At 53.9% G+C, this 17,158-nt stretch overlaps 2 protein-coding genes across 3 annotated transcripts in view; both read right to left on the reverse strand.

The window, feature by feature from the left end:
• Window positions 1-1,038: 1,038 nt before the first annotated feature.
• Window positions 1,039-3,548, reverse strand: SELPLG (selectin P ligand). The gene is made up of 2 exons (XM_082324633.1): window positions 3,355-3,548; window positions 1,039-2,536 (listed from the first exon to the last, which is right to left on the reverse strand). The coding sequence occupies exons 1-2, from the start codon at window positions 3,401-3,403 to the stop codon at window positions 1,203-1,205; spliced, it is 1,383 nt and encodes a 460-aa protein (XP_082180759.1). The 5' UTR covers window positions 3,404-3,548; the 3' UTR covers window positions 1,039-1,202.
• Window positions 3,549-5,527: 1,979 nt separating this feature from the next.
• CORO1C (coronin 1C) overlaps window positions 5,528-17,158 on the reverse strand; it is a 48,636-nt gene continuing 37,005 nt past the window's right edge. For both annotated transcript variants that reach the window (XM_082324648.1, XM_082324647.1), the window contains exons 4-11: window positions 15,595-15,724; window positions 13,253-13,434; window positions 12,586-12,705; window positions 11,837-11,941; window positions 10,524-10,669; window positions 9,041-9,098; window positions 8,704-8,949; window positions 5,528-7,987 (exon numbers count right to left, since the gene is read on the reverse strand). In XM_082324648.1, the coding sequence (XP_082180774.1) occupies window positions 7,868-7,987; window positions 8,704-8,949; window positions 9,041-9,098; window positions 10,524-10,669; window positions 11,837-11,941; window positions 12,586-12,705; window positions 13,253-13,434; window positions 15,595-15,724 (1,107 nt within the window). In that variant the 3' untranslated portion in view covers window positions 5,528-7,867. The remainder of the gene's footprint in view (window positions 7,988-8,703; window positions 8,950-9,040; window positions 9,099-10,523; window positions 10,670-11,836; window positions 11,942-12,585; window positions 12,706-13,252; window positions 13,435-15,594; window positions 15,725-17,158) is intronic.

The following is a 17,158-nucleotide window of genomic DNA, read 5'->3' on the forward strand; positions in this document are numbered from 1 at the left end:
ACGTGGGAATGCTGAACCTGGCAGGGCAGCAGTGGGGATTGAGAGGTGGGGGCATTGAGCCTGGCCACAGCAGGGATGGGGACGCAGGGATGGGGACAGCAAGTCAAATTGGGGAAGAGATGGGGATATGGGGACAGGGATACTGAGCCTGGTGGGGCAGGGATGGGGATGGAGAGATGGGGATGCTGAGCTTGGCTGGGACAGAGATGGGAACATGGAAAACACCCAGCCTGGCAGGGCAGGGACAGTCCTGGGCCATTTCTGCTCCCTTGGGTGGCTCCCCCAGGGCCGGGCACAGGGAAGGGGTCAGGCTGGTGGCTCAAGGGGTGACCGACACCTGGACACCGGGGAGGGGTGGGACCTGGGAGCAAACCTGAGCCCTCTTCAGTCCCCGGGTACAGGCAAGATGGTGGGACCCTCAGTGGCCACTCATGGCTTTGCTCTCCCCATCCCTCCTGGCCCCAGTCACAACCAGGCAGGGACAGCCCAGGCCAACGCCGCCCTACGAGGCCGAGAGCCTGTGACCGCCATTTGCTCACCGGGGACGAGCCCTGGGCGCACCGTCAGCGCACAGGACCACCCTGACGGGCAGCGGCGGTCCCGGAGGCGTCCCTTTGCCTCGCTGCAGGTGACCACAGGGCAGGAACACGTTACGCCAGAAGTGCACCCGTCCCCGTCCCCCCGCCCCCGGTGTTTCCGCCCCGGCACTGCCACCGTTTCCGCTCCCACACCGTGGCACGAGGCCGAGCCCCACGCGGGGAGGGGGTCCCGGGGGCTGTGGCCCCCGAGCCCCTGGGGTTTGGCCCCCTGCCTGGCAAGGGGTGGCCACGTATTTTGTTTCTGCTCCCCCCGGGGGACTGGGGCTGCTGCTGGGGGAGGATGGAGAAGTGAAATTTCGGCAGAGGGATGTGGGCAGGCGGTGGAGCGGGGAGGGGGCTGGGGGGCTGGCAGGCACTGTCCCCACCAGGAAGAGACCACCATGTCCTGCTAACACTTTAATGGGGTCAACCCTGAGGGCTGAGCTCACCCTGGGGGAAAGCAGCTTCCCATCACGCCAGTGCAAGTTAAAACACAAACCCAAGGGAATGGGGGTCGCCTGCCCGTGGCTCCACACGCAGCAGCACAGGGGACTCGGCACCCTGCCCACGGCGCAGCCGCGGGCCCCTCGATGCTCTGGGATGCAGGACCCCTGTCCCCGCAGCTCAGGAGTGCTCTGGCAGGAAGCTGCTGAGCGTCAGGTTGTCACCGTCGGCCTCGGAGCCACCGTCGAGCAGCAGCTTCGGCCGCCGGGCCACGCCGGGCTTGGGGCCGTTGGCGGCCATCTCGCCGTCGGGCAGCAGGGAGGAGATGCAGACCATCTCGGTGTGGCTGAGCTGGCGGTGTGCCGTCCGCGCCCGCCGCCAGAGCAGGGCGCCCAGCACCCCTGTGCACACCATGAAGGTGGCGGCCACCAGCGCCAGCAGCAGGATGGCCAGCAGGCACTTGCCCATCACCCTGCTGGGGTCCCAGGGGACCGGCACTGCGGTCCCCCCAGGCTTCTTGTCCCAAGGGGCTGAACGAGTCGGGGCGGGGGAGGCTCCAGCTTTCTTGCCTTTCTTGTAACCTGTGGTCATGGGGCCAAGTTCTGGGGAGGTCGCCAAGTGTGGCCCCGTGGAGGAGCTGCTGTCCATGTCACTGGCCACTGTCCCCTCCTCGCTGGGCAACGTGAGCCGGCTGGGGATGGTGGTGATGTTTTTGGGTGCTGCCTGTCTGCTAGGCTCCACCGTCAGCTCAGAGCCCAGCAGCAAGTCGGGATCAGGGGAATCGGTCTCGTCCTGTGGATCGGCTGTGGTCGGCACCGCCAGTGCCCGGTGCAGGCTGGCACTGGTGCCGGGTGCTGCCGGCAGTGCAGAGCTCAGCAGCAGGTCGGGGTCAGGGGAATCGGTCTCATCCAGGGGACCGGCTGTGGTCGGCGCTGCCAGTGCCCGGTGCAGGCTGGTGTTGGTGCTGTGTGCTGGTGGTGGCGCAGAGCTCAGCAGCAGGTCAGGATCAGGGGAATCAGTCTCATCCAGGGGATCGGCTGTGGTTGGCACCGCCAGTGCCTGGTGCAGGCTGGTGTTGGCGCCGGGCGCTGGTGGTGGCACAGAGCCCAGCAGAGGGTCAGGCTTGGGGGAATCGGTCTTGCCCTGCAGATCGGCTGTGGTCAGCGCCACCAGTGCCCCGTGCAGGCTGGCGTTGGTGCCAGACTCTGCTGGCGGCACAGAGCCCAGCAGCAGGTCGGGCTCGGGGGAATCAGTTTCGTCGCTGCTGGGCGTCGCAGTGGCGGCGTGGCCATGCCCCGGTGTGGCGGCGGTGGCGCCGGGCTGCTGCCCGCCATCAGCCCTCTTCCTGCGGGAGAGCGGCAGGGGCTCAGCCTGCGCCTGCCCGGCCGCCCCCCAGACCCACTGCAGGCCGCGATGCTGCCCCGGCTCCGGCGGCGGCATGGCCCTGCACACCCGCAGGGTGCTCAGCACCAGCACCAGCATCACCAGCACAGTCCAGCCCGGTGCCATGGGACCTGCAGGGGGAACAGATGGGGCAGATGAAATCGGGGCCCCGCTCACTGCGAGAGGATGCTGAGCTCCATCGTTCAGGCTGGAAACAGCCCCAAGGAGGGATCGCACATGAGCAAAGCATCCTCCTCCTCTCCTGGAGAGGGGCTCTGTGTTTTGGGGGCCTGGAGGATGTGAACACCGACCTCCTCCAGCTGCGGCCGGCAGAGCCGAGCTGCCTCCACCTGCAGGAGCTCAGCCCCGCCGGCTCCGCTTGAGAAGAAAGTTTTGAAACAGAAGCTGAATGTCTGGAAATGGGAAACGAGCCGTGATGGAGACGGCTGCTGCGGGACAGGCAGTTGCAGGATGACTTCCCATGCAGAAATGAAACCGCAGGGATGTCATACACATTTGAACTGACCCCCCTGGGGTGCCCATCCTCCCCCTCTGCCGGCTGGGCTGGTGTGGGGCTCCCAGGCAGAGGCCACCATGTGCCTGTGCATCTGCGGTGTAGCAGGAGGAGAGGCAAACCCGCCCCGAACCCACTCCAAATCCCCCCTTGTTACACCAACCGCCCGCCAGCAGCGCCGGTGGGTGGAGGCCCCACACCCAACAGCATTCGAACACCGATCGATGCTCCCCCAGCACCCAGCATCCCCGAGAGGTTCCCACATCCCCAAAGCATCCACCTGCCTCCTAAAAACCCCAGGGACCAGCACTGCATGGAGGGTGGCACCCTGTGGGGACCCACGCACGCCCCAAGGGGGACCCCGAGCATCCCCTTTGCACCCACACCGTCCCCGGGGGCTGAGCCCCGATCCGGCACCCTCCCACCGAGGCTCACCTCTGCCAGGAGACGCCGCGGGACCCCGAGCTGCAGCGCCGGCAGTCATCACCAGCAAGGGCCCAGCTGCACTGGCGCGGGGGCACGAGGGCAGCCCCGGGGCCAGGCAACCACCAAAACTCGAGGGGCGTTGCAGGCCACCCTCCGCCTGTGCCTCCTGCCCTGGCAGGGAAGGAAAGGCGGGCGCGGAAGAGCGGCTGCGGTTTCGGAGAGCCCAGCGGGGGAAGAACGTCATGCCGGGAGCGGGGCCACCGAGGGCCGGGGGCTGCGTGCACCCCCAGCGAGGGCGGCCAGGATGTGGGGTGCCACCCCAAAAAGGAGCCTCCCACCCCTCCCCAGCGTGCTGGGTGCCCTGTGGGAGCCCCCTGGCCGGCTTGGCCCCACTGGCAGCTCTGCCGAGCTGCGTGCTGGGGCTCACGCCGCCCTGAAAGCAGAAGTGACGGCAAACCTGGTGCCAGGGCTACCAGCCGCCCTGGGCACAGTGTGGGCATGAACAGGATGGGGGGGGCAGGTCATGTTGCCCCGAAAGGGGACACGGAGGTACCCCAATACCGGGAAACAGCCATCGCACACAAGGAGGAGGAAGAGGAGGAGGAGGGTGAGGGCCTGGCTCAATGCATTTGCAGAGCCCTCGGGCCGGGGCCCTTATCTCAGCATCAACATCCCCAAGATGGCAACCTGCAGCCAAGGAGCTCTCGGGGGCTGCAGGGGCCGCCGGGCGTTGTCCCGGCTGCACGGCGCTGCACCGACTGGGAAATACCCCGCCCTAACCGCAAGCACCGGCGCGGCAGCAGGCCGGAGGTGCAGTCGCAGGAAGGGTGCTGCAAGAGCACATCCGCAGCAAACGCCCTGCGGCTGCTGCTCGGGGCCGTAAACAGCCCCACCGCCTCCGCCTGCCCCCCGGCAGGACCGTGAACTCCCCGTGCCGTGGGCCGGATTCACCCCATCCCTTCTCAAAGTCTGCTGGCTATGGGGGCTGGAAGAGCGTCCTGGTTCCTGTCAGCCCCAGATCGCTCGGAAAACACACACAGAAAATTGCGTTCAGGTCTGCAGGAGCGGCTGTGGGATGCGCATCCCCTGGGATGGGTCCAGGGCGTGCACGGGTGGCCAGGGAGCATCGCCTCTCCGAGAGCATCCCTGTCCCATCCCAGGCACAGCCGGGCCTTCGGGGCTGTGCCGGGGTCAGGGTGTACCGGGGCGGTTGTGAAATGCAGGGTGAAACACTGCGGCCCCGGGGAGGCTGCGCTGGGGGAAGGTTCTCAAACCTGGACAGGGACTGAGTGATGCCATTTCCAGCCTGGGCTCTTTGCTATTGCAGGGTTACCTGCGCCCTTGAAGCAGGTTTCAGCTGGGGAAGAGCAGAACGAGCTCCCCCAGCTCCAGGGCAGCCCCCAGCCGGTGCCTTTCCTTCCAGAGACCGCACCGCCCCAGTCCCCACTACCCTGAGACCCCCCAGCAAGTCCATGCCATCGAGTCCCGCATCCAGCCAAGCTCTTGGGTTCACTCGCAGGGAAATCACCAGCGAGTCCACGTGTGACCCCAGGGATGGGCCCTGGCTCTCCCGGGACAGAGCAGATGAGAAGAGAGTCCCAGAGGACCGGCCCCGCTCAGCCACAACCCCACAGGCTCAGGTTTCTATCGCTGTGGTTAAGGGTAGTGCCATCATTTAATAACCTGGTTATTGATAAAACCTAAAGCGCACGTGGTAACGGGCAGCGGTGGGTGCAGGACGCAGAGAGTCAAAGAAAAAGCAAACCAGAGGAAGTTTATAATCAATGACTTTTATCTTTTGAAAATGGAAGCAAATATTTGGACAGATACTATGGCCGCTCTATAAGAGCGCATCTTTCAGGACTTCGCTGGTTCTCTTCTGGGATATCACGGCTACAAAAAGCTTCAGGCACTGACTCCGGTTGAGCCTGGCTAGGCATCAGTTCATTTAAATAAAATACAGGCTATAAACTAAAAACCAGGGCGGCCTTTCCTCCGCCCTCCTCGGACCGTCTACCACACACCGATCTCCTCTGGGCATTTCAATCCAGCATCTCAGAAAACTTATTTCCCTCCAATTAGATAAAACAACAGGTCCCCGAGCACACAACCCTGAAGTCACACATACAAATCGACACAGAGATCACCATTTGGGGGAGCATTACATTTGGTTTTGTTTCCCCCCCCCCAAAAAAAAAAAAAAAAAAACACCACATCATCTCAGCCATTTACTGCAATACAAAAACATCACCAAACATTCAAATAACCCGGAGCGTCTGGACTGTGAATCCAGCATCAGCGGTCACGGCCACAGGGCAGGGGACGCTTGTCCCTCCTGCTGTGCTCGCCACTTAAAACAAAGAAAACCCACTTTTATGAAGGTTTCATGCTATGCAATTATAACACATCCTCTGTCTCTTTGCGTCCCGTTCTCGTGCCTCTCCAGCTACGTCGCCTGGCTGTCCCAACGGTGTGATTTCGCCTTCACACACACAGACATCCCTCCAGAACAGAGAATCCTTAATCTGTAAGTTCTGAACATGCAAACACTGGAAAAAATGGAGAATTTGAAGATTTCTAGCTAACCTAATGGGGAAAAAAAAAAAAAAAAAAAAAAGGATCACTTCAGCCTGGATGAAGGGACGTGCCCCCCCGCCGAGTGGCAGCCGCCGGGGATGCCCTGGGCGGGGGGACGCTGCTCTGGTGCGGCGGCTCCCAAGCACACAAACGTGCACGCACATCGGGGATGCAGTGAGCTGCGTCAGGGATGGATCCCCAGCTGGGACAGGTAGTGAGGCTCCTCAGCCGATAGCTCTCGGACACCCGATAGTCTTTGAGCACCTCTGGATTCGACGCGGGCTGCCGACATTTCCCTGGCACCGCAGGGACAGGCTGTGCTGGGACAGGCAGCACCAATCCAGCCTGGCACAGCTTCCCGGGGTGGCACGGATCCTGCTGAGGCCCCAGGGACGCAGCCTGCGAGCAGGGACCCGCGCCTGCCCCATCCCTCACATGGGCAGCCCCCCTGGCAGGGGAGACCCCACCTGAGCAGAGGTTTGCTGAGCTGAGGCATCCAAGAAATTCCACGAGGAGCTCACGAGCCCAGCGTGCTCACGAGGTCTCTCCCCTGAGGATCTCGAAGGACCATGTGAGAAACCAGTTCTCCAAACTGGGGTCAAAACCACCCTCCCCAGTCCCTTGCACTCCGAAGGCCTGGGAGTGCAGGGGGTCTGGGGACGGACGTCACTCATCTGATCCGGGAACAAGTAATTTCCTGCGAAGTTTTACAGCAGGGTGGGGTGGTGAGGCAGGAATGATGGAAAGAGGAAAAAAAAATACTGTAAAAAATAACAGAGGCATTTTGTTTCCGGAGACCCGTCACGATAAAGTCACCTATCTACTGCTAATGCTGCTTTGGAAGCAAGAGTCTAAATTTCTAACATCAGCATGAAGTGGGGGGCCAGAGAATTGCAAGCTCACAGATTTTTAAAAGCTTCTTAAAGTCAATGAGCCAAAGAGCGTGGTGGTGCAGAAACAAGTATTTACAGCAATGCGTACAGCTGAAACGGACACCACGGAGAACCTGGTGACTGCCAGTGTCCCACGGCTCGCATCTCCCATGGCACACCTTCCACTTTGTACTCCATGGATAAACGTAAACACATTTCCTGCATGAAAGTAACTTCTGCCTCAAAATAAAAAAAGACTGGCAAATAAAACATGCCCGTTTGGACAGGGCTAGAGGAATCCAAAACATGGGACTATTTTAAAAGGGCAGCATGATGCCAGTTTAAAAGTTCTGTAAAAGGAGAAGAGGCATTTTGTGGGATGAATCACCTCATTCAGAACTATGTTTTTTTCATTAAACTGTCAGACAGTGGTGATGGGGACACGTTAGGGAGGCAGGAAAGGCAGCTTGTACGATCTCTGAGGGGTCTCAGCAGCAGCCTTGGCCACACTGCAAAGGAAACCGATCTGATTGTTCGAAATTGAAGATTTATACAAAATAGCTTCAGTTTTGTTCTCTGAACAATATAAACACCCACCACACGCACACACACACGCGCGCGCACACACACGCAGTGCTGTCCCTTTAAATTTAAAACACAAATACTGCAAAGTGGCAAATAAGAAAAATAAAAAGCAACTTTTTTTTTTTTGGCAACTTTAAAAAATGGATAAGAACAATGTGGCATTGGTCCCTAAATCTAGAAAAAGATATTTGGGCACAACATTGAAAGTCAGAATGGATTTGTTTTTAGGAATTCATAACATCTGGAAAAAAAAAGACTGTAAAAGTAGCACTTATTCTTTCTGACTTATTTGACACAGTCACAGAAATTCATTAAAACATCAGGAAAAAAAAATTTTCACTAGAAAGCTTGGCTTTTAATCATCGGCTCTCGTTGACGTGAATTTAGGAGAACAGGAAAGCTCGTACTGGAATGCTGCAGGCTGCTGCTTGCCGAACTGGGGAACTGGAATGTGCCTGGGCTGGCGGGGCCAGCGCCGCTCACCCCGCTCAGTCCGCGATCTTTGCCATCTGCTGCTCCAGCTTGGAAATGCGCTCGTCTTGGTTGGTGATCGTGTCTTTTATAGATTTCAGCTCTTTCAAAATCTCATCCAATTTGGCTTCGTTTTGCTGGAAGACAAGACAAGACATGCATTTGTTAGGAGAGCTGGCGGGACACCCTCCGCAGACGGGAGTTTTCCAAACAAGCGGCTCCTCTGAATGGGATTCTCGCGAGCCATAAGCGCACCAAGGCGCGCAGGCAAGCAGGGTGAGCATGCGCCACACGTCTGGCACAGGCACTGTGGCAGTTGTGATGCTCAGGGCATGGACCAGCATTTTCAGCGGCAGCAATGCCAACTTCAAGGATGTACTGGACCAGTATCTGCTCTTTAACAGCATTTAAGGTCCTACTTGACTGACAGCTGTCACTTCCACATCTCTACAGCTTACTATACCCCACGTTAGCTAAAGCCCCCAATTATGAACTTGTATGACCTTCTTCTGGCCCTGCATAGTCTGAGGTTCATTTGTCCCACTGTCTGTGCTGGGTTTTACACAAAAAAAGAGGTGCATGGAAGCTGTCCCCAGGCAGGTGGGTGGCTGGAGTAACAAGCCGAGCTTTCCCTTGTGTCACAATTCCCAGTGATCTTCCACAGCTACAGAAGCCTCGCTTGGAACAGCACAACTCAAGTACCACCTCAACTCCAGGTCACCCACCGGCACCCAAGTCCCGAGGTACTTGAGTCATACATGCTTGAGCTTTGTTTTAACTGTTTTTGAAGATGCAGCACCCTGGTAATCACGTCTCAGACCATCATCCCCAAAAGCTTGTGGATTTTACTCACAGAGTTTGAAGCATCAGCTGCTTTCTTTGGAGCATTTATGAGATCACTTTTCTTGTTTGCGGCAGGTTTGTTGTCCAGTATGTTCTTCTTGACCACCTTGAGATCCCTGTTCTTGCCTGGAATGTACCCATGCTTCAAGGAGATGAGAAGGGGATCAGCATTCTTCCCCTCAAACCACTCCTCTGCTTCCAGAGCTGCTTCTGGGCCAGCTGTATCTGGGTATAGGTCATCCTGGAAGAGGTCCGACTGGAAGCCAGAAGAGATGAATTGGTCAAGTGCTTTGGGGCTGGAAGGCACGAGTTGGCTCCAAACCACATAACCAGCATGTAGTGCTCACCTTTCGAGGAACCGTCATGATGATGGGCTCGCACTTCCTCTCGTGAAGCTTGAAGAACCTTTCAAAGAGAAAGAAAAGGTGAGACTTGGACGTGAGGACAGCCAACACGCTGTGCAAAGGAGGCCTTGGTTCTGCCGCTTGTGCACGGCAGCGTACCAGGAGACAGAGGCGATGGGAAACGAGCAACCCTATGGATTCACAGCCGGGCTGTGCTAGGACTTGCAGGGCCCTGCGAGGGCTGGAGGAAACCACCTGGGTGCATGCAGAGCTCCTCTCTTAGGTACCGGGTGACTTCAGAGGGTCACACTTTTGCCAGGAGGGGCTGCCAGTGAGGCACAGCCCACTGCTCGGACTGTCGAGACAAGCACCACACCAGTGATGTACAGGTACGCACTAGCCAGCCTTCTGCTCACCACTCACACACGTCTCCACACTCTGGTCACCCCTTGCAGTCCTGCTCTGGGCCAGTGCCGCAAACGCCAACGTCCTCAGCCTGGCCACCGGGCGCTGCTGCTCAAATATTCCTGTGCTTCAGGCAAGTGCAGGCTCTGGTCCCTTTCAGGGGCTCCTGCTTTCATTAATAATCGAAGGAGCATCAAAAGGTTTCAGGGGCAACATCCAGCATGTTCCCTACCAGCAGTGTGCCAGGAGCCACTGCAGTGACACAAACTTGCTCTCCTGAGATCATAGAATCATAGAATCACAGAATGCTTTGGGATGGAAGGGACCTTTAAAGGCCATCTAGTCCATCCCCCCCTGCAATCGGCAGGGACATCTACCACTAGATCAGGTTGCTCAGAGCCCCATCCAGCCTGGCCTTGAATGTTTCCAAGGATGGGGCATCCACCACCTCTCTGGGCAACCTGATGCATTCTCCCTTTGCCATGTTGTCTGAATCACAGCTGCACTCTGGTCACTGCACTGCTGCTTTAACTACTCTCTAAATTCCTGAAACCAGCTTCCAACCTGCTTGCTGCGTACAAGCTGGAGACTCATATCAGGCTTAGGCACCAAAAGTTTATCACCAATATGTTGACAGCATAGGCTGTAACCAACTTCATGCCAAGTTTTCTGCAGACAATGTATTCTGCTAGATATCACTCATTCATTTAGAACAGACTCAGCCTAAGTCCCAGCATAATTTGAGGTTACATCATGTTATGCCCAGCACAAGTATCGCTTCCTATCACAGGTCCCAACAAACGCTGCAGAAGCAGCAGTGTGGCAGAGAGGTCTTTCCAACAGCGGGGTCCTACAGCCAGCAGTGCTTGGTTTGCCAGCAAGGAGCACACACCAGGGTTTTACAGAGGGCTCCCTGCCATACTCCTCTCTTGCCTGCAGAAAGCTGGCTGATGTGCGCTACAGGAACGTGGCTTGCACCGTCCAGGGGCAGTAGCAGGACTTTCCATTTCTGAACGGCTGAGCTCATGATGGGGTGGCTTGCTGGGACGACACGACCCACCCTGACAGCCTCTCTCCTTACCTGGCAATCTCACACTTGTTCACATCAAGACCCCTCTTTGGCATGAACCCCATGCCCCTCTGCGGCTCTTTGCTGCTGAAGGTGTTGAGGTAGTGAACATAGGGGGATTCGTCCGTGATCTCAAAGTAGCGAATGCTGCTGTCACCCTGCAAGAAATGAAAGGAGGACCACTCCAGAGGCTGGAGGGGCCAGCGCTCCCCGTGCCCGCACTCCTGCTCCCTGCTAGGCTAGGCAGCCATTGGTCTCACCCCGTAGCCTTTCCTTCCAGGAATGCAGCCACAGAGCAATGCAGTTCATAGCTATTTTTTTTCAAGCTAAAACTTCCATTGCTTACCAGTCAAATATGTCTCATCTCAGGCTGCTCACGGCAGTCGCTATCAGACAGTGCACTGCTGTGTTCTCGCTATCCATATGGCATCAGCAGAACTACCATAAAGCAGATCCCTACTGTAACCCAAGTACATCGGCTGAACAGTTGCTGTTCTTCAAAATACCGTGGTGCAGCGACCTGAGCTCATGCTTCAACACTGGGGGGTCAACTTCCACATCTCCTCTTGTGAAAAAGCTAAACTTTCTGCCACAGTCAGGCAGCAAGGCTATAAACCAATTTCTCTTTGATTCCAGGCAATTCTACTCCCTAGCATCTCTGAAACAGCAGAAGAGGCAGCAGACATAAAACAAGTATTTCTCATTAGCTGTTTACAAAGATGGGATTCTTGAACGTACTTGTATGGATCCTCCTTTGTAATTACTTGTTCATCTTGTCTTTGGCTCCTATTTGTAGGAAGTCCAAAGCTGTGGCATCAGAATTAGGCATTTTAGAGCACTTAATGCCTACAAATTGCTTTTAGAAAGGAGCACGTGATTCCAGTTTTCTATTATTTATCCCTGCAAAATTACAGTAAGTGTTGCTACATGCTCCATCACCTTCAAGCACAAGGAGGATAACATCGAAAATGTACCTTCCTCCCACACTAACGTACAATCATTCGGGTCAACACTAACAAGAGATGTTTTGATGATGGTATCTGACTTGTTGCATTACGAGCAGCTTTACCTAACTAAATCCATCTCAAAGAAGCACCCAGTTACATACCAGACCTTCACAGGCTCTCTGTATGGTCCTGCAGAGTGAGGATCAAACTGATTTCAGAGCAGCCTGATTTGTCTGCAGCCCTGACCATCGCTGCAGTGCTAATTTTTTGGTTCTACCTTTCTCAATCGAGACACTTGGGAAACATTTCACAGGCATCATTCATTCAGCAGGAGTCTCCCTCTAAACACACCCAGTCATTCCAAAAGCTTCTCTTTACCTTGCCACACAAGTAAATAATGTTGGTATCTGGATCGTAGAACGGCAGCAGGACCCCATTGCTGGTGTCCATCTCATGAAGGGCTATTGGCTCCTCCATGTTTTTCTGGAAATAAAAAAATGCCAGGGATGTTACGGAAGAATGGAAAAGCTCAAGTTAACATAGGATCTAAATTATTAACAGCTCCTTGTAGCTAGTGAACACGCAGCAGTGTCTTCACCACCCTGAAGGATCTGTGTGTTACAATAACAAATGCTGTCCATGTTCACAAGCTTATTCATTCCCCAAGGACATTTTAATCACAAAACACAATAAATGCAGGACCCAAGAAAATTCACAAAGTCAAGGGAAAGACGTGACATAGTCATGTTAGTCAGTGCCTTGTGCCAGTGTGATGGGATCGCTGCTGTCTCGCTCTGCACATATAACGTATCGAATGAAGTGACCTTCACATACTGCTCTCTGTGTACGTCTTCTCAGACACTTCAGACGTGCAGCTCCCAGCTTCATCACTGCTCTTGGTAAGGCAGGGACTGGTACAAGAGAACTCATCTCCTTTACTGAGTGAGCATCCAGCCTAAATAACAGCAATACCTTCTGGCACGGGAAGCCTGCACAGGAGCAGGCAGTAGATGGAAGAGGGAATATGCCCAAGCATATGAACTACGAATTTAGTGGGTGACTACAGGTCTGGGTTAGTAACTCAACGGATGTTACAACAGCAAACTAGTAATGGGACAGGAACCTACGGGATTCCAAAGGGCAAGCTGCCGTTCGCTCATGCGGCTGAAGCCAGTTGTGAAGATGTTTCCATCGGCGAGGAAAATGGCACGCATGGGCCGGGCTCCCTCGTGGGTTTTCTCTTTCTCCTGAAAGAGATTTAGAGGTTAGCCTCTAGCAATGAACAGAAAAGCCCACTTGGTGGTGGCTTCTCTTCTAGCTGCACAGAATCGCTGGCAGGACATACCGCTCCTCCATGCAGGATGCCGACTACATGGAGCAGCATCCAACTATTTCTGCCCGATGCTTGAGGGAAGAAACCAATCACTGAACTACAAAAGAAGTGGTCATTCCTGGCTCATTTTGGCTTTGCCTACCAGACTTCAGCAAGGCTGAAGGAAGACTTCTTTGCAAGCTACAACACATATGCAGGCTGCTAAATCTCCGCTTTGCATACACAACTTTGGAACTGTAATTATACAAAAGGATTAGATGTGGAATTACACTCCTGCAGGTTTTAAAACCGAGCCCTAAAATCCTAGTTCAAACACTAATCTCAATAAACCCAGACAAATCCTTCAACCACTGCTACCCCTTCTGTAATTTTCTCCTTACTTTGAAAAACACGACTAAACATGGTATATATACTAAGCAAGAAGGTTCTTTCTCTCTATGCTCTTTATCATGCAAACTTACAGCAACAATTTCTTGTTTCCTGGGGTCAATAACTCGAACTTTTTTGTCTTTGGAAGCTGTACAGATTAGGCTGCCATTGCGATTCCAGCTCACATTGTAAATCATATCCACGTGCATGTCATCCAAGTTTATGAGGGCTTCACCTGTTCCCACATTCCAGATGATGATTGCATTATCGCAACCTAAAACAGAAAATAATAGCTAAAGTCACAACACTGGTGTATACAGAAAAAAGCCAGCAGCAGGGAACAAAGAATAAAGCCTGCTGCAGCTCCAAAGCCTCAGATTCTGTCTCTTAAACACACTCTGTGCACCATCGCGTACGTGGAGCCCCAGACAGCACATCCTCACTCAAATACAGGGCCAATACAGGCCTGAATACAAATTTCAGGGCCTGTAGCGATAGGACAAGGGGTAACAGTTTTAAACTACAAGAGGGTAGATTCAGACTAGACATAAGGAAGAAATTTTTTTACAATGAGGGTGGTGAAACACTGGAATGGGTTGCCCAGAGAGGTGGTAGATGCCCCATCCTTGGAAACATTCAAGGCCAGGCTGGATGGGGCTCTGAGCAACCTGATCTGGTTGAAGATGTCCCTGCCCATTGCAGAGGGGATGGACTAGATGGCCTTTAAAGGTCCCTTCCATCCCAAAGCATTCTGTGATTCTATGACAAATACAGGCTCAGAGCCGGGACCAAGCAGCCAGAGAAGGCACAAAGCTCCTCCCTTGAAAGCATCGAGCACCTTCTCAGAGGTGCTGTAGCTCTCCCAAACAAAGGCACTTTATGTGGGAGTATTTGGGCACTGCTCCCACAGCTGGCCACCACCCCAGCCAACGCATTGCCCGCAGGGGGCTGTGTGGGAGGGCGCCCTGGCCACTGCTACTGCAGGAGCTTTGTGTAGGAGCTCTTGGGTCTCGGCTCAGCTGCAGGACCACAGAGCAAGAAATGCCAAGGGCAAAGAGGCGATGTTCTTACAACTCTACGTGAGAACACTGGCTGGCAGCCAGTCATTGCCTTCTCAGGTCAGAGAGATTTGCGGCAGAAAGAGTAAAAGCAGCACGGATGGAACATAGGCAAGTGACAGCAGGAGAAACAGCAGAACAAGGAGAAAAAAGAACGGCAGGCAGGAAAAGCTGAGGTCAGCAGTTTCACAAGGACTACAACCATCAGGCAGGTGGTTTTGTTCAAGGACCAGACAGCAAGAAGACAAAGAATAAAGGCTAAGATAAGATGACAGCAAAATAAAGAACAGGACTGGAGGACCAGGTAAGGGAAGAAAAGCACAATGCATGACGGAGCAATTTCTCCTAAGGCTCCAGAGGGGCAAAAACATGTAACAAGGCAAAAGATAACCACCACTTTGAACTCCCAAAGGGCATGAAAGACATCCAAAACCAGTTTGTTGTCACCAAGAGGAACCCTGGAGACTGCAATGACCTGACAGCATCCCTTCTCCTCTGTGTTTCGTAAGAGTAATCCTGGCCGGACTGCCCGGACACACACATCTTGGTGCTCCTGAGTACAGGAGTCTGAGGAAGCTACGTCAGAAAAATCACCTTCTCCTTTTGTATGTTCTCACACTGAGTTTCATTACATTAACTGCCACAAGGTCTGCAAATCCAAGCGTTTTTGGGGAAACCAGATCAAAACCAAACTGGTACCTCAGAAGGTATTTATGTCACAGAAAACGCACAGCTCATCTGACAGTCCAGCTGAAAGGACTGGCTTCTTTTCTTGGGCTCCAACCTAAAGGTCATGCTATGAAAGCCTCAGACCATGCTAATGGATAATGACTTATCCATTTTATTTCCATAATTATGTGACTGTTTTTCAGTGGTCAAAAGAATCTCATTGCATAGACCATACCAGTCAAGGAGACAATTTGGAAAATGCTGAAAATGAAAGCTTGTGGAAGGAACAGCCAGACTCTGAGACACCTTGCAGGGATCAGCAAAAAGGAGACACAGTTGGGCCTTTTACAAAAGTATATGAAAACAGGGATGAGGAGAGTGCAGACATAAATAGTTATCAGTGGATGAAATTTGCAGATCAAATAAAGTCTGGAACAATTTTAATACTGCAATTCATGCCTCCAGACAATTTCCTGGTTCTTGTCCCTGTAAACTGAAGATAATAAAAGGCCAAGATAAGGAGGGGGCTGTGAGCCACGCATCCGTGTTCCTAGGCACTGCCATTAGTCTTGTGATTCACTGGCCCTAAGCAGCTGGGAGAGGAAAGAAGGAAAAGGAGTCGACAAGCTCTTCTCCAAAATACCTGGCGTGCGAGCAAAATGCGAGGGAGAGATGCTCGTTGACCCCACAGCCCTGACGCACCGTACCTGCACTGAGCAGCACATTGCGTGCCGTCGGATGCCAAGCCACAATGCCGACTCTCTTGGAATGGCCTTCTAACACTACCACTGGCTCTGTCAGGGACAGGGTGAGTCCGTTCTCGGGAATCTGCCACACCTGGAAAGGGGAAAGGAAAGATGGTTAGCCAAGGGTCGTGCCCTCTGAAGAGTGCGTTACTCGTTTGCTTCCGGCATCCTGTACCATGCCATGGCAGAAGGCTGAGTTGTCGCTTCTCAATATAAGCGGGAAGAGAGAATCCGGGAGGGAATCATTCCCAGCCACCGATAAACCTTCAGCTGATCTGTGCGTGACATCCTTCCTAGCTCAGGCTGCCAGCACATAACCACCGGCTACTTACGCTGCAAACGCCCCGTTATTGCTGTATCCAGAGATCCATTCATCTCAGATGCTGCCTGAGAAGGACGGAAAAAAATTTCCCTTGCAGCTCAAATTCCATCTGAACAAGCTGCTGTCTTTTCAAATTATGCTTGTCCCTCGGAGAGACAATATTGCAGCTATACTGGTGCCTACTTTTTATTTCTTTAGAAATACTGGCAATTAGTTTTCACATTATGTTTAGAGCCTCCTTTCAGATGCCATTTAACTAGGGAAGAGCAGTTTGGTCCGGGCAAAGGTTAAAGCAGCCCAAGTTAGCGTTGCAGAAACTACCTTCGAATGTAGCAAACTGCCTTGTTCACTTCTTGCCTGCTTGGTTACACAACCCTGCTGTTGCAAGCATCTTGAGGAGGAACAGACCCCCAAGGACCTGAGGGCACTGCAATTCCAGCTGTGGAGTCAGAGCAGGTTTATGCACCAAAGGAGGCGGCTTCTGCAACTGGCAGGGACCAGGGACGGGAGAGACAAAACCCATCACCCCATGCCCCAAGGCAGGATGAGCCCTACCAAAACTATTCCTGCAATTCAGCACCGGACAATCATCTTTGAACTCAATTTGACCTACATATAGTGTATTAAAAAAATCAAATGAAGTCCATCAGTGAGCAATTATAGCTACCTATAGATAGGTGGCAGCATCAGAGCACATTTGCTTCGCCTTCTATTGTTTGCTTTTTCTGGAGAATAGGGCTTGCCAGACCCTGCCCACGATGCCCAAGCAAGCTGTCAGAGCCAGCAGATGCGAGCCGAGCGGATTTCGGAAGCAAGGCAGACAGGCATGAGGGTGACATGGATTTTTGCGCTAATCCCAGTTTCTCCCTTCTCACAGGGATGGCTGCTGCTTAAACAAAACCCACTGCAATGCAAAAATTCTCAGTGTGTACCAGCTCCCCTCTAAATATTCCTAAAATGATTTCACTTTTCACTGACACAGCTCTCAGCGCCGTCCCTCCCAGTGCCCTCAGCATCCCAGGAGGAATGACCTGCGACGGGCACGCAACCTCAGCAGGGAATTTCTCTGCAAGGGTTGAAAAATCCCTCCTTCTCTTCCTGCCCGATGGAACAGTGCTAGCACCAAGATGACATAAACGGAGGCTTTTACCAGCAATCGTGTTTTAAAAATGGAGTTGCGAAGTGGAGCTGGTCAGCCTGGAG

Source organism: Platalea leucorodia, assembly GCF_965183815.1.
Source record: "Platalea leucorodia genome assembly, chromosome: 12".
Lineage (NCBI taxonomy): Eukaryota > Metazoa > Chordata > Aves > Pelecaniformes > Threskiornithidae > Platalea > Platalea leucorodia.

Excerpts from the sequence above, each read along its gene's own strand:
- SELPLG (XM_082324633.1), bottom strand. The coding sequence starts at position 3,403 with ATGACTGCCGGCGCTGCAGCTCGGGGTCCCGCGGCGTCTCCTGGCAGA. Across the intron at positions 2,537-3,354 it reads CGCGGCGTCTCCTGGCAGAG|GTCCCATGGCACCGGGCTGG; the intron begins GTGAGCCTCGGT and ends TTCCCCCTGCAG.